Genomic DNA, 25,051 nt, shown 5'->3' on the forward strand with positions numbered 1-25,051 from the left:
AGTTTGCCGTTTGCAACATATACTGCATAATGTCAGATGTAATTAATGGAGAAAAGTTTGTGCCAGCAGAAGATGTACATAGAAATTGTACTTTTAGATTGATTTTATTGCAAATCTAAAGTTATTCCAGAAATAAAGTCTATTAACCTAAAACTACTCATTTGTAGGGAAATTAATTAACTTCTAAATAAATAACTTTTAAGACTCAATCATTAATCTCACATTCATGCAAACTGTGATTGCAAATTTAAAAGTATTTTAACACTGTTTATTTCATTAGTAATCCGTTATCAAACAACAGATTGTGTTCATGCTACATAATTGAAATCATTAGTATTATCACCTAAATAAGATTATTTACTAATAATATTCCAGAAACGCTTTTAAGGATTATGTCTAGCTAGCAACAGATCTGGAATATTATTTCCAATGATAAAGAGAAGACAGATCAAATCTCTTCTTACTTCTTATTTTTTTGTTTGTTTGTTTGCTTTTGGGGTCACACCCTGTGGTGCTTAGGGCTTACTCCTGGCTTCAGGATCACTTTTGGTGGGCTCAGGAAACTGTGTGGGATGCTGAGGTTATAAATGCTGATCCTTGGTTAGCCACAAACAAGGCAAACGCCTGACCAGTTCTACTATATCACTCCAGCCTTTCTCCTCACTTCTGAAACTTGATTTTCTGCTTCTTCAATGCTTTCTCAATTTCACAGAAAATAACAAGATCATTAAATGCCTTAGGGTGTATTTCACACTTTTTTTTAAGGATCAACTATTGTTTCTGATCTTTGTTTCAATCAATTATGACAAATAATATTGAATCCAAACCTGTCACCTCTATTCTACGGCATGGAGATTTCAGATTTAAATCAATTTAAAGAAATTTTCTCATTTAAATGTATTGCTCACAACAATAATAAATATCTGACCAAATTGGGAAGGAATATTGGACGTAATTGTTGAGTGTTAGAGACTCAAGTAGCTTGGCAACAGCTCTGTGGAGAAGAAAGCTTAGAAATGACAGAAAGGCAATCTTCATTTCAACACATATTAATTTGTTGTTTAGAACTCTGCAGTGTCAGACTACAAACTTATAAACATGATTTTTTTTAATGTCTTTGGAAAATGTCCTACTACAATATTTATAGCTCATTATATTCAAAGTATAAAGCACTGACTTTTAAATCAGTTGCATGAATTATAACTCAGTGCCATGATGACATGAATAATAATACAAAAATCAGATTCATAATTTACAAAATGTTGGTTGATAGATTGAAAAATTGATATTTAAATCAGGCATTTAAAATGTATGAATAAAAATTTTAATCAACATGAAAATATCATTTGGGGGATTAATGTTAGAGTTATAAATAGAAATCCATGTATTTTTCACATTTTGCTGCCACTGTCGATATTTACATGACAAAAGTTTAGACAATACTGTGTAGACAACCCAAATTATTTTAGATGTGACAGAATTATCATCAGCTAAAACCATATAGAGAATGCTAACACATTCTTCACTCAGAATACCTCTAAAGGAAATATCTATATATCACAAAATATTGTTTATACTATCTTAATGCTGAGTATAACTAAACAAATATGCACACATGTAGATGCAGATAGACATTTGCAATTGTTATGCAGAATCACGTTTATAATACAAAATCTAAATTTTTTATCAAATTTCAGAAAACAAGGGCATTTTAGTACAAATATGTCACTAAGATACTAGAAAATGGTGGCAAAGATGGATAAACGTTACCGAAGTATGAGGCTGATGTGGTTTTTATTAGATTTTTATACAAAGGCCATTCACATAAATGACTCTTAGGAACAGTAAAAGAGAAAATAACATTCTTCACCCATCACTTACATTATAAAGGAGCAAGTTCAAAGTGCTGACAAATGTACCGTTGTTCTCTCTCACAGAAATAGCAGCTGAAGATCTAAAATAGATTTAGAGGGGGAAAAAAAGCACTGATGAGATTTTAAATGAAAAGTTTTCTTTGTACCTTAATGTTAGATACGAGGTACTAAAACTCTTGAGCAGCCCTGGTACTTTTGACTAGATTGGAAGTAGGCATATTGTTTAAGTCAATGAACAGAATACTAATCAGAAAAATAAAAGATAACCAAGTAAAGAAAATTTTTTAAAAAGAGCTCCTTTTTTATTTATATAGGCATCTTTTTTTCCATTTTATATTATATGTACATACACACACTCACACATATATATTAGATTTGAAGAAAGTTTTATTTCAGGAAATGTATCTGATGCTGAAGCATTTTCATAGATACTATTAGAGTAGACGTTTCATACAATAACTTTATTTTGTTCATTGCTGTAATATATTATAGTACATAATAGAAGTATGTTAAACATTTTTGAACAAATGAATGAATTTCCATAAAATCTAAGGCTCTGCAATGTGTCTAATGGGGAGCTGGGAAGGGACCAGTGAGAGATGGTGACACCTGATAATCTATTGTACTCTATGTATTTTTCCCTCTTAGGGTCTTCTTTTCCATGTCAAGAATATTGCTTTTGACCAGGTAGTATTCATCATTGTGCCATAATAACAGCTAGGACTTTTACTTCTATGTAGCAGGATAAAGGGCACATGTGCTTATGTCAGGATTTCTCAAGAGACAACCAGGGCTACAGGTGGCTGTGCTGAGATGAAAATGCATGAAATATCATGGAATGAGCCAGGGCTGCACACATGTAAGACCCATCAGTATTGGTACTAGATATTTTTTCACATTAAAGTAAAAGGTGATCTCTATGGTCTCTTGTGATTTCGATTAAAAAAAAAACCCTAGAGTTTCTTAATATCTGATCCTAAAGTGGGAAAGAGAAGATATTGCTAACGATGCAATACTATCAAACATGTTTGACAAATCCAAATGACTTTGTGGATATAATCCTGTCTTGAAGGATGTGCTTTGGAAATAATTAGTGTATATACATGTGATTATAAATCAATGACTATAACCTCAGTCCGTTGGAATCCTTTTAGTTCTGGGAGATGCTAACTTTTTTTTTTTAATTTATTTATTCTTAATTAGAGAATCACCGTGAGGGTACAGTTACAGATTTATACACTTTTGTGCTTATACTTCCCTCATACAAAGTTCGGGAACCCATCCCTTCACCAGTGCCCATTCTCCACCACCCGTAAACCCGGCGTCCCTCCCACCCTCCCCAATCCCATCTCCCCCCCACCCCACCCTGCCACTGTGGCAAGGCATTCCCTTCTGTTTTCTCTCTCTAATTAGCTGTTGTGGTTTGCAATAAAGGTGTTGAGTGGCCGCTGTGCTCAGTCTCTAGCCCTCATTCAGCCCGCAACTCCCTTCCCCCACATGGCCTTCGACTACAATGTAGTTGGTGATCGCTTCTCTGAGTTGACCTTTCCCCGGAATGTGAGGCCAGCCTCGAAGCCATGGAGTCAACCTCCTGGTACTTATTTCTACAGTTCTTGGGTGATAGTCTCCCACTCTGTTATTCTATATACCATAGATGAGTGCAATCTTTCTATGTCTGTCTCTCTCTTTCTGACTCAGAGATGCTAACTTTTGGGTAACAATCAGCAACAGAGAGACTTGGAGAGTTCAGATTGTGAAGTAGCAGAATTCCATAATGAGAGCATGTGACGGAAACTGAAGCTATACAGAACTCAACAGCAAACAGTATAGTGACTTAATGCTTTGTGAACTAGAATGATGTCAGTGTTTCCTGAAGTACGTGAACACTAGGAAGAGAGTAGTCAGTGTTTCCTGAAGTACGTAAACACTAGGAAGAGAGTAAAGAGAACCCAGGGCTGACACCTCAATAATTTGAGTCACTTTTAATTCAGTGAAAAATTAAGTCCCTTGGAAAGTTGATATGAGTCATAATAATTATAGATAATAGACAAATAGTTGGTAGATGGTAGAGAAATAGATATATTAGCCTTAACAGTATGTAGTTTCCATTGCATTTGATTTGGCATATTGTCAACAAATACTGTTATCTTTATAAGTACGTTAAGGATAAAATGTGGCTCAAACATAAGATAATATGAGAAAACAAGAACACAATGGGGACTTAAGTTAACTTACGAGGCAAGCTGGGTATTATTAACCAAGTACTCCAATGGATAGCTACAACTAAATTTGTAAAGAAGCCCAGGTAGATAGCTGATGATTGTTGGTGGGTCTGGAGTATCAATATACCCTGAAATATTTCCTATTTGCACTGAAGTTGTATTTCCATAGCCACTTACTCCAGGAAGTGTGGATACCTGTTAAAATGGTACATAAAATATAGTGATTAAATGGCTATATATAAATAAAGGCATTTCACAGATAACATAACACTAGACAAGATCACTTCTAGGGTCTATTTTTTCTCACTATAACCTGCATGCTTTTGAAAATACTGATAAATGATTGGGTATACCTTTTAACTAAATGTAACTTTATATTTATCAGAAGTACTTTTTCAACATTTTGTTTGTTTGTTTTTTGTTTTTTCGCTTTTTGGGTCACACCTGGTGATGCTCAGGGGCTACTCCTGGCTTTGCACTCAGGAATCACTCCTGGTGGTGCTCAGGGGACCATATGGGATGCTGGAAATCAAACCCGGGTCGGCTGCGTGCAAGGCAAATGCCCTACCCACTGTGCTATCTCTCCAGCCCCATTTTTTCAACATTTTATATACATAAATAATAAGAGATCATTTGTGCGGCCCAATTCCAGTATCCTTACTGTTCTCAGGTCTTTTTGTGTATTTCCTATACCTTCTTTCTCTCATTAAGTTATCATAGCACACCCTGCAGCCCATCTAGATCTCATCTCCCTAGGAATTTCTCTCATATGTAATACCCAACATCATAGCAGGGTTCATAGCATCATCTCTTTACTTAACAGTTCCTTCAGTCACTGTCAGAGTTCTCTATGTGTGGGAATTTCTTTCAATCTTGCTCACTTTTGCTGCTTTAGCATAGAACAGCGAGAGGCACATCTCAGACCCCCCATCATAACTTTTGGAAAAATAAAATTCCCTATTTGTTTAAAGTTAATCCTCCCTTAGTCTCCTGTAATATATTTATATATTTTAATCTATTCTATAATAATATTTTTAGATGTGTTTCAGAAGAAATTATGGATTCCAAAACATTATGTAAAAATATTTCTCAGGACTAGAGAGATAATCTAGCTGGTAAAGTACTCGCCTTGCATATGGCTGACCCAGGTTTGATGCCCTGCATACATAAAGGGCCTGAGCCATGCCAGATGACATTCGTAAGCACAGAACAGGAGTAAACCTTAAGCAAAGTAAATGTGGCCCCCCAAAGGCAATTATAATTATCATTATATATATATACATATATGTATATTTTCAAACATCTACTTTCCTTAGTTCAGCTAGTTTTTGTTGGATTCATCAATCCATAAATTTTAAGAAGCAACATTTTAGAAGAAATAAATAATGCTCTTGACTTTCATAATGCCATGTTTGGGGCTTCTTACACCTTGGAAACCATCATATAGGACCCAGTATATATTTCTATAAGATGTAATGGAGACCTAAAATATTTTTGTTTGTTAGGGGCCACACCTAGCAGTGATACTCTCAGCTCATTGCTCAGGATCTACTCCTAGCTGTGCTTAGGGGAATAAAATCAATGCATGAATTTCCAACCCAATGAGCTATCTCTCCAGCCCTGTGATAAATTTTCAACAATAAAATTCAGTCTAAGCATGAGTTTAAAAATATATAGGGAAAGCTAAGACAATAGTCCAATGAACTCATGAGCAGAGTGAGAATATTTACTAATAAAAAACATTTTATTCCAATCCATTGATGCATTGGTTATCTTATGTTCTTCTCATGAAGATTTCTTTTTCTTAAAATTGTTTTTGGGTTTTTGGGTCACACCCAGTGATGCATAGGGGTTACTCCTGGCTCTGCACTCAGGAATTACACCTGGCGGTGCTTAGGGGACCATATGGAATGCTGGGAATCAAACCTGGGTAGGCTGCGTGCAAGGCAAATGCCCTACCCGCTGTGCTATCACTCCAGCACTTCTCATGAAGATTTCTTAAAGCATAATCCAAAATTGATAATACCTAAAGCAAAAGTGAAAAATAAGCAAATCTTCCTCTTTCCTCAATACTTGCCTGATTGACTCAATAAACATACCTTTTTTGACTATATATACATATATAAAAACTATATGTACTTACCTATTCTAACTAGATTTATAAAATAATCTTTTATAACAGTAATTTAATTCTAAAACTTGTATAAAGTGTATATGTGTGTGCATTCATGTAGACATTTATACACAGAGGTGCCTTTTACGGCTTTTTGCCTTTTTTTTCTGTGGTTGAAGGTAGAAAATCTAGAGAATAAAGCTCCCTCTCAAAAATGTTTAGGTGTATACTGAAAAAAGAGGAGATTCTACTATTCTCCATGAGGAATTCCCCTCCCAAGGAAACACAGACTTATAATAATCAGCCTGCATCAGTCTCCCTTAGGTTCAATTCATAATTTCTCTATGCATAACTTGGATATATGAATGAATGTTCTTAATAAAAAGAGTCAATAATAGCCCAAAGTGCAGACTTGGAAATGGTCATAGACATAATATTCTAACTTCCCTCTGGGAAAAAAAGGAAGAATATTCAAAGAAACCTCTTTAGCCTATCTCCCATTCCTCGCCAAGTCTCAGATATTCCACCTTTATTATAACCAAGCCTTCCCCTAACACCAACTATGAATTTATGAAGTGCAAACATCAATTTTTCCTTCCTCATTGGACTTAGTGATTATGCTCATTGTATATCATTTTGTCTTTTCTAGGACTTACCAGAAAGATTCTATTTAGTGAGTAAAATGAAAACTAGTACCAGATGAATTTTAAGTAATAAGTATCCCCCAAATCAGAACATCTTTATTTCGATTAACTTTAATTCCAGGGTCAGTCAATTCTTTGCAATTCTAGTTTGGATGTGTAATATATAAATAAATATGTAAATGTAGACAGGTGTTCTCACAAAAAATGGAAATATTTGAAACAGTAGTTTTGCTATTCACAGGGATTAGAGAGACTATGTTACTGGGATTTCATAGATAAGACCTGGTAAAATAAGCATTTTGAATTTCAAAGACAGTTCCACACAGTGAAGAATTTCACACCAGAAGTGCTGACAGCCTTTTTACAGAACAGTAATGAGAATCCTTCCAGAGTAGACACAAAATCTAGAACGTTTTGAATTTCCCATTGTCTATTTCATTTTTCTTTCTAAATGAGGTCACTAAGAAGTCATAGTCCAAGAATCCATTGCCAAATTCACTGGGGAAAAAAATAAATGTGTATCAAGACACCTCCACAGTAGCAAGAAGGAGGTAATGATACATTGTAAAACAATATTCACTCCTGTCACGCATACAAAAATAGTGTTATTTAGTGAAGAATGGACAATCTCAGGACCCTTAACTGCTGGCTACAATAAACAGGAACATTATAGGAAAATAAAATTATTGGTTGTGAGATAAGCCCCAAGAATTCAAAGGCAAATGACTTATTCCATTTTATTGGGTTTCTTTCTTGAAAGATAGATTAATATTATTTCAGAGAATGGGGAGATTTCTTAGTTACGATCTCAAACATAGCACACGGTTTCACACTAATCTTACCACTAAGTTGTTTCCACAGCCCTCCAAGGTGCTGAGATTGATGATAAAAATGACCACTGCAGGAAAGGTGTTGTTATTGATGAATCCCCTGCAGTGGGAATCCCCATGCCTTCCATTCAGGGCTAGATCTGTTTCAGAATAACCAGAGAAAAGGACTGTGCAAAAATTAATCTTCATTGTAATGGCCTGCACCCCACAGTAGACATTGATGTCTCTTTCAGCTGAAATAAAAATAAATATTTTTTTTAAAAAAATAGGTCAAAGAGCACAATAAAGGGAACAAGAAATGTTAACATCCTCTAAGGTATTTATTGACCTCATCAATAGTGAAACTATTGTACTCATTCCATTAGTTGAATACTCCATAATCCATGTGTAAGCCACTGGGAAAGTAGCTACTTAGGAGACTGGGAAGATTATAGTTTATCTCTGTTAACTTTTTTGCCTGTTTTCTTTCAATGTGCAGTAGATTGTAGTTGAGTATACTGTCAAAGATTAGAAAGCTGAGCGGGAAAAATCATTTTACTGAGTAAACTGAATTAGAGATACTGAATTATTCAGATTACTTGTATAGTATAGTAAAAATTGTACCAAAGATTGTTTTTCCAAGTATACAGAAAAAAACTATTAAAATTCATTCTGACCTTGGCGCTTATGCGACCCTAGCCCAGGTGCTGCTTGCGCACACCCAAGCACATGTATTTCCTACATCACCCCTCTTGAGATGTGTACTTTTATGCTTTCATGTCTAATGCTGGGATGTGTGTAGGGCTCTCTCCATCCACCCTGGGGGAAGCCTGGGTTCTCTCTTGAGCACCTTACTCTCCACTCTCTCCCACTTTCTCTTCCTCCTTTTCTTCAAAACCTCCAAATAAAATCTATTTTATTTCAAAAAACATTCATCCTGAGCCATATTGTAGAGCACTTAAGTATTTCATAATCCATTTTATCACAAATAAAGAGTCAAAATCATGCAGTGGAATGAATTTCATTTCATTTTGTCTTTATAAAATAACATCATAGATAAAGAAAATGAAAAAGCTAGTGTGCAAATCTTACAAGCAAAACTGCATAGCCTACATTTAAGAAAATTTTTCTTATCATTAGGACTCAGTCAAATTAATGGACTAGGCATAAAACTTCAAAGGACAAATTGCTTTTTTCAGAATTCTATGAGTCATTCTGTGAGTGACAAATGAAGTTACCTTTGCCAAAATAAACACAGTGCCACTTGTATACATACACACACACAAACACACCCTAATTATCTAAGTCTCGAGTTATCTTCCTACATGCAAAGAAATAAATATGTGTAGAAAATAAATAATTTGATAGATAAATATATTCCCAGTTGAAGAATTATTTTTCTATTTAATTTTGGGCTACACACAGGTACTTGAGGACTCAGGGATTATTCCTGGATCACTTTTGGCAGTGTTCAAGGGACCACATAGGGTGTCAGGGATTAAACTCAGGTAAACTACATGAAAAGGTAGTACCTTTCCTGCTCTGCTATCTTTCCAACCCCAAGACCATTTTACTTTTATTAGTTTTAGGAATTATTTTGAGTTATTATCCTTTTCTGCGCCCTCCATAGAAATATAAATAAATCCTAACCTCAGTGCCTTAGATCAGGACCCTTTTTCAGAAGTAGGGTCATTGCAATACAATGTTTAGGTGTCATACTAGACTTGGATGGGTCTCTAATCCAGTATGACTGATGTCCTTGTAAGAGGAATGTCATGTGAGGGAAAAGGGCTAAAAAGAATGCCCCGTTTACAGAGAGAATAGAATGAAGAAGCTACAAGCCACAAGATGCCAAAGATTGGCATCAAGGCACTAAAAGCAAGGAAGGATCAGGGAGGAATTCTACCCAGAGTATCAACTCTTGGGGGGAATTTGCCCTGCTGACACCTTCATTTGAACTTCTGGTCTTCAGAGTTTTGTCAGAACCAATTTTTGTCATTTCAAGTTACCTTATTTTATGGTACTTTGCTACACAGTGTAGAAATTTAAGCCAGGAAACTTACTGCATTTTCACACTGTTAAATACTTCAATAAAGAATCTGAAACAATCTCAAAATGTGTGAACAAACAGAAATCTATTAAACAATTTAGAGGAAGGATTCTGACATTTTCAAAAAAGACAATGAAAGCAAAATAAATGTATTTTGGTAAACAAATAGGATATTCACCTAAGTAATTCATGCATGTCATTTACTGTTGTTCAACACAGACTTAATTTTCTAAATAACACAATTTTAATCTAAGAGCAAAGTAATCAGCATTTGAGGTAGTTGGAATATTTTTGCTCTATTATGATATTTTATTTACTAAAAAAGTGTTATAAAAATAAATAATTCAGGATGGAAATTTCTATTTGGTTATAAGTTTACACTTATTACAAAAAGAGAACAAAAAATTCACTTTTTAGTGGAAAATTTAAATGGATCCATCATAAAGCACATTTGCTAGCATAGAAAATAATAACCACTCAAAATTGGGAGACTATCTTTCGTTACATTCAATAATGCTGTTTAAATGCAACCATATCTTTGTTATTCTTAAAATTTAAGCAGGTTACATTTTTAATGCAGTAACATTTGTTTATAAGACTATGTATATGGATGAGGGGAACAATTTCACAGCTCTTCAAAATATGTTAGCACACTATCACTGTATCAAAAGTACCAATGTCTTTAAAATGATAACTTCTATTTAATAATAGAGTTAATTTTGATAAATGGTTTTTCAGTACATATCAACTTTCAAAAATATATTAAACCTATTTATTTTTCTCCAACTACATGGTAGATCTTGACTCAAGCTACTATGATTTTTATTCCTAGAATATTTTCTTATCTTCCAAAGGGGTTGCTTTATTTTCTCTTGTGGTTCCCTCTAGTTATAAATCTTTTAATGTATGAATCTAACCATATCACCTTCTCATTAAGTTCTTCAATAATTATTCATTTCACTGAGCTTAGTGTCTGTTTTTAATTAACCATTTTATTGATGCCCTGCTATTCTTATAGATCTTGACATATTATGTAGAAATTACCAAATAACAAACTACTTTGTTTTTTGTTTTTTAATTTTAACTTTCTTTCAGTTTGAGGACCACACTCAGTTGTAGGCAGAGCTAACTCCTGGCTCTGCTTTTAGGAATAATCCTGACAGAGCTTGGGTGACCTAATGGGGTGCTTGAGATTAAACTCAGGTAAGCTGTGTGTAAGGTAAGCATCCTACCTGCTGGACTCTCTCCACAACCCACTACATTGCAACATCCAGACAATGAATCCACAGTGAAATAATGAGATACATGATAGTGCCTTTACCCATTGTTAGTATTATATATATTTTTTTAATTTTATTTATTTTTGAATTAGTGAATCACCGTGAGGTTACAGTTACAGATTTACACATTTTCATGCTTGTGTTTCCCTCATACAATGTTCGAGAACCCATCCCTCAATCAGTGCCCATTCTCCACCATCAATGAACCCAGTATCCTTCCCACCCCCCAATTCCATCCCCCCCACCCTGCCTCTGTGGCAGGGTATTCCATTTTGTTCTCTCTCTTTTTTTGGGTGTTGTGGTTCCAAGTAGGGGTATTGAGTGGTCATCCTGTTCAGTCTGTAGTCTACTTTCAGCACACATCTCTCTTCCCAAGCGGGATCTCCATCCACATTTTACTTGGTGTTTCCTTCACTATCCAGGCTGCCTTTCCCCCAGCATGTGAGACCAGCTTCCAAGCCATAGAGCCAACCTCCTGGTACTTATTTCTACTATTCTTGGGTGTTAGTCTCCTACTCTGTTATTTTATATTCCACAGATGAGTGCAATCTTTCTATGTCTGTCCCTCTCTTTCTGGCTCATTTCACTTAGCATGATACTTTCCATGTTGATCCACTTATATGCAAAGTTCATGACTTTATTTTTTCTAAGAGCTGCATAGTATTCCATTGTATAGATGTACCAAAGTTTCTTTAACCAGTCATCTGTTCTCGGGGATTCAGGTTTTTTCCAGATTCTGGCTATTGTAAACAGTGCTGCGATGAACATATAAGTGTAGATGTCATTTCAACTATACTTTTTTGTTTCTCCAGGATATATTCCCAGCAGTGGTATTGCTGGGTCAGATGGGAGCTCAATTTCTAATTTTTTGAGAAGCATCTATATTGTTTTCCAAAAGGCTAAACCAGTCGACATTCCCACCAACAGAGTAGAAGGGTCCCTTTCTCCCCACATCCTAGCCAACAGCGGTCGCTTTTGTTCTTTTGAATGTGTGCCATACTCTGTGGTGTGTGGTGGTATCTCATGATTGTTTTGATCTGTGTCTCCCTGATGATTAGTGATGCAGAGCATTTTTTCATGTGCCTTTTGTCCATTCATATCTCTTCCTTGGGAAAGTTTCTGTTCATTTCTTCGCCCCATTTTCTGGTGGGGTTAAATGTTTTCTTCTTGTAGAGTTCAACCAGTGCTTTATATACCCTTGATACCAACCCTTTATCAGATGGGTATTGGGTAAATATCCTTTCCCATTCTGTAGATTGTCTTTGTATTCTGGTCACTATCTTTTGTGGTGCAGAAGTTTCTTAGTTTAATATAGTCCCTTGTTTATCTCTGTTTCCATTTGGTTGATCTTTGATCAACCACATTTGATAATTCTCAGGGATTACACCTGACTGTGCGTGTCATCTTTGAAGATACCTTTAGCTTCAATATTGTGGAGGGTTTTGCCAACATTGTGTTTGATGTACCTTAAGGATTGTGGTCTGATGTTGAGGTCTTTAATCCTACTACAAAGCAGTAACAATTAAAACAGCATGGTACTGGAACAAACGCAGAACTGCAGACCAATGGAACAGGGTGGAATATCCCTACACACAATCCCAAATGTATGACCATCTAATCTTTGATAAGGGAGCAAGAAATGTGAAGTGGAGCAAGAAAAGCCTCTTTAACAAATGGTGCTGGCAAAACTGGGCAACAACATGCAAAAGAATGATGTTAGTATTATATTTTAAATATGCTCCTTTCCTTAAATCATTATTCTTCCTGTCTACATCTGTGTTACAAACATATTCCTGTCATTCTCAGAAATTGTCACTACAGGCTAATTGTAAGAAGAAGCACACAACCAGAAAAGAGAGAAAATAGTAAAACTTTAAATAATTCACATTATCTAGCACATAAAATTATATATAATAAAGTTTGAATTCTAGTGCAATATTGAGTTCAACGCAGAAATAGTAACATTATATACATTGCACATATAATGTATTGCTACATAAAGGAAAATTATTTTTCAGTCTGAATCCAAACAACATATTGTCTAAAGTTTGGCAACATACAACCATGAAGATAGGTTGAGCCATCCAGTACTCCAAAGAATATTTTACACACACACACACACACACACACACACACACACACATCAGAAGTAGTTTGGAACCATTCTTATCATTAATAGGCAATTTTATATCCTATTCTTAAACCATCCAGTGAACTTTTGCATAAAAATGCTGAATAAAGCACATTTGACTGTGCTTGAGGCTTGCCTGGTTGGTAGGGGGATAATGTACAGCCAGAACTGTTTGAACTGGAGTTCTTTGTTTCTAGGGTTGGTATTTTTAGCTGAGCAGGGACGGCTGTAGTAGCCTTCCTAGATGCTATTAAACACTCTGGAGGACAAGTGCTCTGCGAAGCCTCGAGGAGCTGTGCTTAGCTCTGCCTCGCCCGGAGATGGAGGAGCTGAAAATACAAGTTGTGAGATACCTGAGAGCCTTTAGCTGGTCGAAGTTAGACCACGTTGACCGGTCCAGCTCACAAAATCCTCAGGGTTTCCCAACCCAGTCATGGCTGGCAATGTTAAATTACAAAGGCGGAAGCTAAAGTCACATTGAAAACACACACGTGTTCAGACACCAGGTGGATTTTTCATCTGAAATGTTCATTTGCAAACTAAGGTTGAAAATCTCTTAATTTTTTTTTTTGTGGGGGGCGGTGGTTGAGGGAGTTTAGGCCACATTTGATAATTCTCAGAGATTACACCTGACTGTGCTCAGGGACCATGGACCTTACCCCATGTTGTAGCTCTGTGTCTCATGCAAATCTCTTAAACGCTACACTGAGAGTAAGGGGGTTAAAGAACTGATACACTTTCTTGGCATTGTCTTTCTTCCATTACTATACAAGTCCTATTGTAAATGGATCCAAAGTCCAAATATATTTTTTGGTGCTTTTTCTTCTTTTTATTGATGAATTACCATGACGGTATAGATATAGATTTACATATTCTTGTGCTTGTGTATCAGTCATACACAGCTTGAATACCCATCCCTCCACCAGTTCCCGTTCTCCACTGATGACCCCATCATCCCTCCCACCCCCCCACGCTGCCCCCACCCCACCCCACATCTGTAGCAGGGCATTCCCTTTTGTTCTCTCTTTCTTTTTGCGTGTTGTGTTTAGCAATGGAGGCATTGGGTGGTCATCGTGTTCGATCTATAGTCTGCTTTGAGCATGCCTCTCCCATCCTGAGCGGGTCCTCCCACCACATTTTATTTGGTGTTCCCTTCTCTATCTGAACTGCCTTTTCCCCCCAGCATAGGAGGCCGGTTTCCAAGCCATGGAGCAAATATGGTACTTATTTCTACTATTCTTGGGTGTTAGTCTCCCATTCTGTTGTTTTATATTCCTGACCCAGCAATACCACTGCTGGGAATATATCCCGGAGAGGCAAAAAGGTACAGTTGAAATGACATCTACACTTATATGTTAATTGCAGCACAGTTTACAATAGCCAAAATCTGGAAAAAAACCCGAGAGCCTGAGAGCAGATGACTGGTTAAAGAAACTTTGGTACATCTACACAATGGAATACTATGCAGCTGTCAGAAAAGAGGAACTCATGAACTTTGCATATAAATGGATCAACATGGAAAGTATCATGCTAAGTGAAATGAGTCAGAAAGAGATACAGACATAGAAGAATTGCACTCATCTGTGGAATATAAAATCCAAGTTGGCTATTGAGCCAGGTTCTTGACAACTCTGAGATCTGCCACTTCCTTTGTCTATGCACCCTCATTTCTCTTTCCCTTCCACTCGTATAATCTACATCTGCTTCAAATAAAAAAGTTTTTTTTATTTTGGGCAACACTGAGCAGAACTCAGGGCTTACTCCTGCCTCTGGACTCATAAATCACGCCTAGCAAGACTGCAGGGACTATAAGTGGTGATAGAATCAAACTTAACTGACTGAATGCAAGGCCAGCATGCTACCCCAACATGCTATGCCAGCCTCTATCTGCTTCACTTCTTTGAAAGTCCAATACAGTGTATACAAGGATTTTAATCAGTGCCCTCTCTCTCACTTGGAATGCTTCTTCTACCTTCAGTTCTTGTCAAATTAACTCCTCTTCCCTTCAGGTCACATTTTGTTGTCCTTTCCCAACAATTCCCAATCAAATGCTGCTTTATTACCTAGAATCAAATATTTATTTGCATAGCTGTCCTCTAAATAAATTGAAAGTGGATGAACTAAGCTATGGCCCCATGCCATCCCAGGAGGGGAAAGGTTTCTCTCTCTTGGCCCTTCCTTTCCCTGGTGGCAAGGCAACCACCATATTATAAGGCCCACTAAACAGAGGTATGAGTTTGCAGAATTTTCCCTGGACTTAATTACTAAAATAACAGAAATCCAAAACCTCATATGCTCTTCTTCTTCATCAATGGAAAACAAATGATCAAATGATGCCTTTTAGGCAGGTCTGATTATTGGGGGGAAATTTCAAATAATAATAGTGAGTTTTTTGTTGAAATATTGAATGTAATCAAATTAAAGTGAAAATCATCAGCCACACAGGCGGAGGGTGGCAACGGGTAGGATGGGAGGTCTACTGGGGTTCTTGGTGATGGAACATGTGCCCTGGTGAAGGGATGGGTGTTTAATCAGTGTATGACTGAGACTTAAACCTGAAAGCTTTGTAACTTTTTCATGGTGATTCAATAAAAATTTTAAAAATAAAATAAAATAATAAATTGAAAGTGAAAAGTAGGGGACTTTTTATATTAAATAATACATTCCAAGGGATAATTAATCCATAATTAATCACAGAAAATATTTAAGTATATTATAGCAAATAATTGAATACCTAATATCAAAATACCAAAAACAGTAACAAGTTTCAAAATGGAGACGTTACTGGTGCCCGCTCGAGCAAATTGATGAATAATGGGATGACAGTACTACTGTGTTTAGGGAAAAAATTGTTTGTTTTTTTATTTGATTTTGGCATAACACTCAGTTTGCTGAGGGCTTTCTTCTGGCTCTGCCCTGAGCAATCGCCCCTGGCAGGACCCAGGGTGCCTTATGCGATGCTGGAATGGAACCTGGGTTGACAATAGGCAAGGCAAGTGCCTTAACCCCTGTGCTCTCTCTCTCAAGCCCATCCTGCTAACTTACTGACTGTAAACATCATTTTTTTTATCTCCCCCAACTGCATGGCAGAGCCTGGCAAGCTCCCTGTGGTGTATTCTATATGTCAAAAGCAGTAACAATAACAGGTCTCATTTCCCTGACCCTGATAGAGCCTCCAATCATTGGGAAAGATGAGTAAGGAGAGGCTGCTAAAATCTCAGGGCTCGGACGAATGGAGACGTTACTGGGGCCCGCTTGAGTAAATCAATGAACAACAGGATGACAGTGATACAGTGATTACATCAAAGATTCACAAAACAATGCTACTTATTCTCAAGTACACAGTAGTCAAAAAAAGAAGACAGATGTTACCTACATTGACAGAATATTGGGAAGAGAGAATTGAAGTGGAATAGAAAACTAGTCTCACCCAAATTATCTCTAAGGAACAGCATTCTGGGCTCTCTAGGGTAGATAAGTATTGAGCTGATTTTGATATAACAGTAGGAACGTAAGGGTGCAAAAAATTTGGCAAGGGAGATTGTTCAAGGGTTGGAGTACATGCTTTGCATATGAGAGCCTCCTGAATCCTATCCCTGGAACTTCATGCTCCCCAAAAATGTCACTCAGGAGTCATCTCTTAAGCACTATCAGATGGAACACAAAGCAAAAGCAAACAAGCGAGAGAGTGGCAAAGTGAAAATACAAAGAAGATAACATGAATAAAGACATAATGTGCAAAGTGGTGGACAGGTGGTCAGTTGGATAGTTTGTTTCTATTAGAATTTTCACTCAGAGTATATGGCAGGGAGTGAAGCACAGTGGCAAGGACACAGGCATGATCAGGAAACATTTAAGCACAAAACAATCTCCCAGGGAATAACAAAGTACCTACTTTAATCCCAAATAAAGTTCTTAGTATTAGAGAGTTCAGCAAAAACTTGCATAATGCCCAGTGTAATAGAGAGCACCTGCATATTGAACTACTTGACATATCATAAATATATTGGAGAGAATACTTACTGATAAACATGCCACAATGGAGAAAGATTATTCTATTTGGTTTAAAACAACGCAGGACTTTAACTTCATCTTTTGAAAGGAATTAATTCATGCTCCAAGTAGCATAACAAAGGCAATGGCAGTTCTGTTCTTTCTACTTTTTGCTTTATAGATAAAGACTTGTAACCTCTGCAGTGGAGGTGAATTTTGCTACAAACATCCCACTTGAAGAAATAGCGAATTAAAGACTTTTTGCAGTATAAGAAAAGAGATCTGTTCAAATACATCTTAACCTAGTTTTCTAAAGATGCTTCACTGTCCCTTCCAAGGAATATATTTTTCCCGGTTGTAGATACTAAAGTCATCCATTTAGCACATTTTCATTTGTGAGACTGTGAGAGGGAAAATGATGCTGCGAGTTGCCAAAGGTCAGTTTCTGCCAAAAATAGAGATTTATTTTCAGAGTTATGAAATATTTGCTCTCAACAACTAAGTTTTTGTATATTATTGTTTAATCTGTGGCTCAAATTGCAGCATCACTTTAAACAATACTCTGTAGCATTAAACAACCCAAAAAATGTACCAGCTAAAGACAAGAAAAAAAAAAGAAGCAAATTTCTCCAAATGCTTGATTGTTTTGTTTAATGTTTAAAGACAGTATTTTTAAATGAATCTTCTTACAAAGTTTATTTGCAATAATATTACCAAAATACGAATTTCTATTAATATTTTTCTCAATTTCTTTTTCAAAGGAATAAAATAAAATATAGTCCCTGTCAAGCAGGTCATTGTCATCCCCTTGCTCATCGATTTGTTTGAGCAGGCAGCAGTAACATCTCTCATTGAGAGACTTATTGTTACGGTTTTTGGCAAATCCAATACGCACAGTTAGCTTGCCAAGTTTTGCCGAGTAGGCTCGATACTCTCGGTAGCTTGCCGGGCTCTCCGAGAGGGGCGGAGGAATCGAACACAGGTCTGCCGCTTGAAAGGCAAACGCCCAACCGCTCAGGGTTTAGGAAACAAGGAAGAAATGTTCTGCACTCCTCTACCAGGCTCTAGAATTTCCTGTTTAGTATTTTCTAAAATTATGCAAATAATAAATAATCTGTGACTCTGTCAATCATCTTTCTCATCATGTACAAAAATATGTCCGATTTGGGGTTCGATAAAATATGGTTACTATGTAAATGGAGTAATAAGGAGGTGTATTCATTTTTATGAACAAAAAACTTTACTTTTTACCAAAACTAAAGTTACTAAAAACTCTCTTAACCTTCTGTTGGCATATCTGCACTATGTCATTCGCATATCTATCATGTATATATCTTAATATTCTTTTTTTCTCAATGAGTTTGCATTTAGCTTGATGAAATTGAAAAGAATCCAGTTGAGGTAGAAAATATCTCAATTTTGATAATTTGAATGTTTTTCTTGTCATAAGACCCTTATGCCTAAGAATTTTGAAAACTATTTCCTGGATTGCTCTTCAAGTCCATGTTCCCTGAACATGCAACTCACTTGCTTGTTTCCATGCGTCTTTGCTTGCTTTTATTGTAATTCTGGTGAAGCCCATGTTCTCTCTTGAGCATATATTTTTCTCTTTTATTTCCTCTTCACATCTTTCTAAGCAATGGTTTGTTCAGTAAAAACTACCTAATTCACTAAATCAATAAAAATAAAAATATTTCTCATAATCATGGTAAAATTGTAATTCTTCAAAATATTTGCACACGCATTCCATAATATTAACAAATATAGCATTTCCCAAAATCTGTACTAAGGACTTGTATCTGCATTTCAGCATAGCACTGTAGCACTGTCATCCGGTTGTTCATCGTTATGCTCAAGCCGGCACCAGTAATGTTTCCGTTGTAAGATTGGTTGTTACTGTTTTTGGCATATCGAATATGCCACAGGTAGCTTGCTAGGCTCTGCCATGCGGACAGAATACTCTCGGTAGCTTGCCAGGCTCTCCGAGAGGGATGGAGGAATCGAATCCAGGTTGGCCGCATGCAAGTCAAATGCCTACCCACTGTGCTATTGCTCCAGACCTACATACATAGCAGTTCAAAATATTCCTTTACCATTGATGGAAAAAGTGAAAATCTGTATTACAAGAGCAATTCTTGAGGTCAGTTTTAATGTGAATGAAGATTGAGAGGCATAGTATTTGAACAAATAAAATCAATAAGAGCATTCCAAGTTGAAGATCGTTGTAGAACCTCTTTTTTTTTTTAATTTTTTATTGAGTCACCATGTGGAAAGATACAAAGTTTTCAGGTTTAAATCTCAGTTATACAATGCTCGAATACCCATCCCTTCACCAGTGCTCATATTCCACCACCAAGAATCCCAGTATAGCTCCACCCCACCCCCTCACACCCCTAACCCCCCCACGCTCCTAGCCCCCCCACCCTAAGCTCCCCCCCCGCCTGTGTAACTAATAAATTTCACTTTACTTTCACTTTGATTGCATACAATATTTCAACAAAACTCACTATTATTGTTTGGAGAGTCTCTCCCCTAAAGTCAGACCTGCTGAAAAGGAAGCATTAGATAATTTGTTTTCCATTGCTGAGGATGAAGAGGTATGAGGTTGAGTGACCACACTTAGCGGCCTCTCAGTTTTGGGTTTCTGTAATTTAGTATTTTAGTAACTAAGTCCAGAGAGATATCTGCCAGAAGTTGTATCGTTGCCAACTTGTACTTCTCAGTTACATTATATTCCACATATGAGTGCAATCTTTCTATGTCTGTCTCTTTCTTTCTGATTCATTTCACTCAACATGATACTTTCCATGTTGATCCACTTATATGCAAATTTCATGACTTCATGTTTTCTGACAGCTACATAGTATTCCACTGTATAAATATACCAGAGTTTCTTTAGCCAGTCATCTGTTTTGGGGCACTCTGGTTTTTTCCAGATTCTGGCTATTGTAAACAGTGCTGCAATGAACATAGAAATACATATGCCATCTCGTTGTAGAACTTCTTATTAACAAAATATTCAAAAAAGATATTTAATCATTGTATATGTGTCTCTGTGCTAGATTCTAAAGGTCAAAACATTTGCAAGAGTCCTTTAGTCCAAGAAGCTCCTGACTGATCAGCAGAGACAGAGGAAAACCAGCAAACAACAATACAGCTTGTACCTATATGATAAAACTTTGTATGCAACAGTGTATATACAACCAGTCTTGGCAGAGTAGAGGTGTTTGGAAGAAAGAAAAAAAGGGAAATTATTTACTCCATATTTAAAGGACGTAAGTACAAGTACAAGGGTATTCAAGCAGAAATGTAGAGCACATAATTGGAAATATGGCTTTAACCTTTAGAGAATTGGAAGTGAGGAAAACATGCTTTCTGAAAAGCAAATATGCAACAAATTATAAAAATATTGATATATGTGAAGCCCATGAGAGCAATGCAATACAAAGTGATATACACTGAGAACAAAAAAAAGAATATCTAAGTTGTTGCTTAATCAGGCTTTTTTTTCCTACTATAACCCACATCACCTTAACTTCAAGGATTCTACTGTAATACTGTAATGCTTAGTTAGTATGCGGAAGTTGATATTTGCTTCCTATTACATTACAAAGTCTTTAAAAACTCTAATTTTTCCCATAGGGCCAAAAATTCCACTCAGGAAATGTTGGTTAACGTACACTTAATTAAATCATTTCACAAAAATTGTTTCTAATCTTTAAATATCAAGTTCTTTATATCAACAATATGGACACAATTGGTAAGGTTTCATACTAAGATGGAGCAATAACACAGTGGGTAAGGCGTTTGCCTTGCACTCGGTCAACCTGGGTCCTCCATCCCTCTTGCAGAGCTTGGCAAGCTACTGAGAGGATCCTGCCTGCACGACAGAGCCTGGCAAGCTATCCATGCCATATTCGATATGCCAAAAACAGTAACAACAAGTCTCACAACGGAGATGTTACTGGTGCCCACTCAAGCAAATCAATGATTAACAGGACGACAGTGCTATAGTGCTACTGCTAACTGCTGGAAATAATAATTACTATTTTCAGAGTTTCAGGCAAACATTAAAGTCCTTAATGTCAGTTATTTTCCAAATTCTAATTGAGAAAATACAACCCATTAAATAATATAAAATTAATGATTTTTTTGCTATTTGTTTTCATAGTTAACCTTTAATGCATTATTCTTGTCAAAAAATATCTTTCCTCATTATTAATAATAAAATTTTAATCATTTTCTTTTAACAGTGATAGATTTCCTAAACATTGTTCTCATGAGCTGCAAACAAATGCCATTCTGCTGCGTTGGCATAAACCCTCTATTATGAAATCATGATAATATGACTCCAGACTCTATCTCGTGCTTCTTACACATACTATGCTAATATATTACCATTAAAAAGTAGACTAAGATTCCATAGCTCTAAAACAGTGCCTGAGGTTTGCATTTCTTACAAGTATCCAAGTGATACCTGTGTTTCAAGTCTCTTATGAAACTGACCTGCATAATCAGATCAACTATGTATGCTGACATAGGATGGAAGGGAGCCCCCAAATGAATTGCCTCTGGTGGGATTAAGCAGTTCCACCAAATATTTATGTATATGACATACTATGAAGGAGTGAGAATTTTAGATTTAAAAAAGAGATATAGGGGCTGGAGTAATAGCACAGCAAGTAGGACGTTTGCCTTGCACGTGGCTGACCCAGGTTCGATTCACAGCATCCCATATGGTCCCCTGAGCACCACTAGGAGTAATTCTTGAGTGCATGAGCCAGGAGTAATCTCTGTTCATCACTGGGTATGACCCCCCAAAGAAAGCAAATAAATAAATAAATAAGAGATATAAGAAAGAGACAGAGAGACAGAGATAGAGAGAGACATACAAAAGAATTGTAAAAGGGAGGAATGTCTGATGCCCTTCCTTATCTGAATGGCTTTGGGAGACCAGGCTCCAGGAAGTGTACTTTTATGCTCAGTTGTCAAGAATTGGGAATAAAATTATCTCCACATACCCACCCCTTTCTTTGTTTAAATTTTGTTCACTTGTTTTACTTTTGGCTTACAATAGGTATTCTTACTGGTTTCTGATGAACATATTTCTGACCCCACAGCCATCGCCAATTTCCTTGTCTACCTCTCCACTCCCTCTCACCTTCTCCTCAAAACGACTGTGTGTATGAGTCCCACTATTAAGTTTTCTTGAGAGCTTTGTTGCTGTCTCACTGTGTATCTTTAAGTGCCACATATAAGAGAGATTCTTTGTATCTTTCCCTTTTATTCTGACGACACTCAGCATGATATTCTCTAGCTATATTCATGCTACAAAAATTGCATGATTTTGTTCTTTTGTGGTGCTGCATAGTATTCCATTGCATACATATATACATCATAGCTTCTTAATCCATTCATCCATATCCATAGCTGGGTGTTTGGTTATTTCATATTTTGGATCTTATACTAAGTTCAGTGATGAACTCATTATTTAAACCAGTATTCTCACATGTTTTTACACCATCAGACTGACTCATGCCCTGCATATCTGTCCACAGACCAGGTAGTTATAACCACTGAGGTACAGCAGAGATTTTCAACCTTTCTACACTGTGGACCAGCACAGGTTCATGAACCAGCTATTGACGACCACTGATTGAAATCAGAAGTTCTCAAACATTTCTTTTTTATTTATTTATTTATTTATTTATTTATTTATTTATTTATTTATTTATTTATTTATTTAAACAGTTTGGTAGCCACACCATGCAGTGTTCAGAGATTATGATTGCCTCTGTGCTCAGGAGTCACTCCTGACAGTGGTGAGGGAATCATGCAGTGCCAGAGATTCAACAGGGGCTGGCAGTGTGCAAGGCAAGTTCCATAATCATTGCACAATCTCACCTGTCCTCCAACTTTCTTTCTTATTTGAACCACCCAGATAGGCTTTTAAATGGTTGGTGTCTTTCTAATATGCCCAATGACACAGTTGAAAACCAGGCCACAGCTGTGACAATTATACCAAAATAATCTCTGAAGGTGGGATCCAGATTTCAGTATTTTTAATTCATGGGATTTCAATGTGCTATTCTCTTCGAGAAACACAGCCTGAGGTGATGGTCATTTAGTCTCTGCAGGATGTGGACATTTGGCTCAAGAGGTGATATTATGCCCGAGGCACTCTAAAACATTGGTGTTGTGGGATGGGAACACTTGAGTGTTTTAAGCAGAGAGATATCCTTACAGTTCAGATGCGTTATTCCTGAGAATAAGAGTTCACTTGTATTTTAATAATGGTTTTGGTTTTAAAATAATAACACAAAAGGAGGGACCATTTCTGTACACTAAAGAGCACATAACTTTGTAGTGGCAAAGAAATCTCAGCTAAAAATAACTTATTTCCTGGACACTTATAGATATTTTAAAACTAATTTATGCAATTTTAGCAGATTAGAAGAGTAATTTTATGTCATTCCCATGTCTATCTCTGTAAAATGAATGCAGTAGTATTCAGTATACTCCATAAACTGAAATTTGCTTAGAGAACAGATGCTACATTATTGTTTTAAGTCATTTTCTTAAAAGTTACTTTTCCTCTTAACAAGTTTTTATACAATACTGAGCTTGGGTGCTATGAGAACAAGAAGTCCTAGAGGGGTATTGATATTTCATCTTCACAGAATTCCAGCAGCTGATGAGCAATTTAAAGTGAATTAGGAGAGCGGTCTTCTTTCCAGTACTGAACAGGTTCTGAGGGGGGCCTCAGTTTTCCACATCTGTTTCTCGTTAGCAAAGGCAAGCTGTTGTTTCTCATGTTGTAGCAAATCCATATGCAGTCTGAGGCAAACATTGCGCTTATATAGTAATACTTCTTGTTACCACATTGTTTAGAACAAGAAAAGTTTGGTCATCTTTATGAAGCAAGTAAAGGAAAACAAAAAGTTTTAGGGGTCAAGTAGTGGAAGTAAAAGTCAAGGAAGCATGTGGAAGCCTGGGTTAGAGTCCCATCATGTCATAGTCCTCTAAGTATATCTAGGAATGACAACCCCGAGTGCTGCCAGATGTGACTTCCAAAACCAAAAAGAAAAAAAAAAGCAACACAAGCAAACAAATACAAACAACAACCACAACAAAAACCAGACAAACCGAGTTTACAAGAACAGAGGAAATTTAAAACAAAAAAATAAAGTCCTGAAACAAGGAACTTAAATATCAAAATACAAGGACATGGACCCTGAATTTCTCAGTCACTGAAATTTGCTGACTAATTGCTCCTCTTGCTGTTCCATTTTATCACTGCAGATTAATCAGGCTGTGATCAGCACAACTGCCTGGATCAGTTCTTATGCCTCATCTGTTTTAGTAATTGCAGTCACAGGTGCAAATCGGAAAGCAGGCATCCTTCTGACAACTTGGAGACTAAAACAGTAGCATGATACAGAAAGCTAGGAGAACTGGCCTTTCCTATTACTTACTGGACTATAATATATTCTCCGGGGTAGTTATTTCATGTTCTCTTCATTGTTATGGGACACAGGTCAGTACAGAGGATGACCAAAGCCTAACACAAGAACAGACAGTTCATTTCGGTTAACTCACCCAATTCTAGTAATTAAATCAGGGATCTTCTAATTTCCTGATTAACACTTGTGTTCACGTAAATATTTATAGGCAGTATAGGAAAGTATTTCCTTAGTCAAGCGAGTCCTGAAAAGGCTAAATAAATGTCATTTTCATATGATATTTCCTTACTACATGACTTTTAATGTAGTACTTTCCACTGTGATTTGACATTTATACTTCATTTTAAACTTAGGATTCATAGTTTATTTTAAGGAACCATGGTTCGATAGTTAGAGTCTTAGTTTTGTAATCTAACAATTGCTAGCTTTGAAATATTGGAACATTTCAATCCTACAGTTTTCCATCATTAAA

At 36.5% G+C, this 25,051-nt stretch overlaps 1 protein-coding gene across 1 annotated transcript in view; it reads right to left on the reverse strand.

The window, feature by feature from the left end:
• The window catches only part of ZPLD1 (zona pellucida like domain containing 1), a 43,483-nt gene that overhangs the window by 14,364 nt on the left and 4,068 nt on the right, over positions 1-25,051 (reverse strand). The window contains exons 2-4 of the mRNA XM_004606738.2: positions 7,696-7,916; positions 4,110-4,291; positions 1,882-1,954 (exon numbers count right to left, since the gene is read on the reverse strand). Of these exons, the coding sequence (XP_004606795.1) occupies positions 1,882-1,954; positions 4,110-4,291; positions 7,696-7,916 (476 nt within the window). The remainder of the gene's footprint in view (positions 1-1,881; positions 1,955-4,109; positions 4,292-7,695; positions 7,917-25,051) is intronic.

Source organism: Sorex araneus, chromosome 2 (assembly GCF_027595985.1).
Source record: "Sorex araneus isolate mSorAra2 chromosome 2, mSorAra2.pri, whole genome shotgun sequence".
Lineage (NCBI taxonomy): Eukaryota > Metazoa > Chordata > Mammalia > Eulipotyphla > Soricidae > Sorex > Sorex araneus.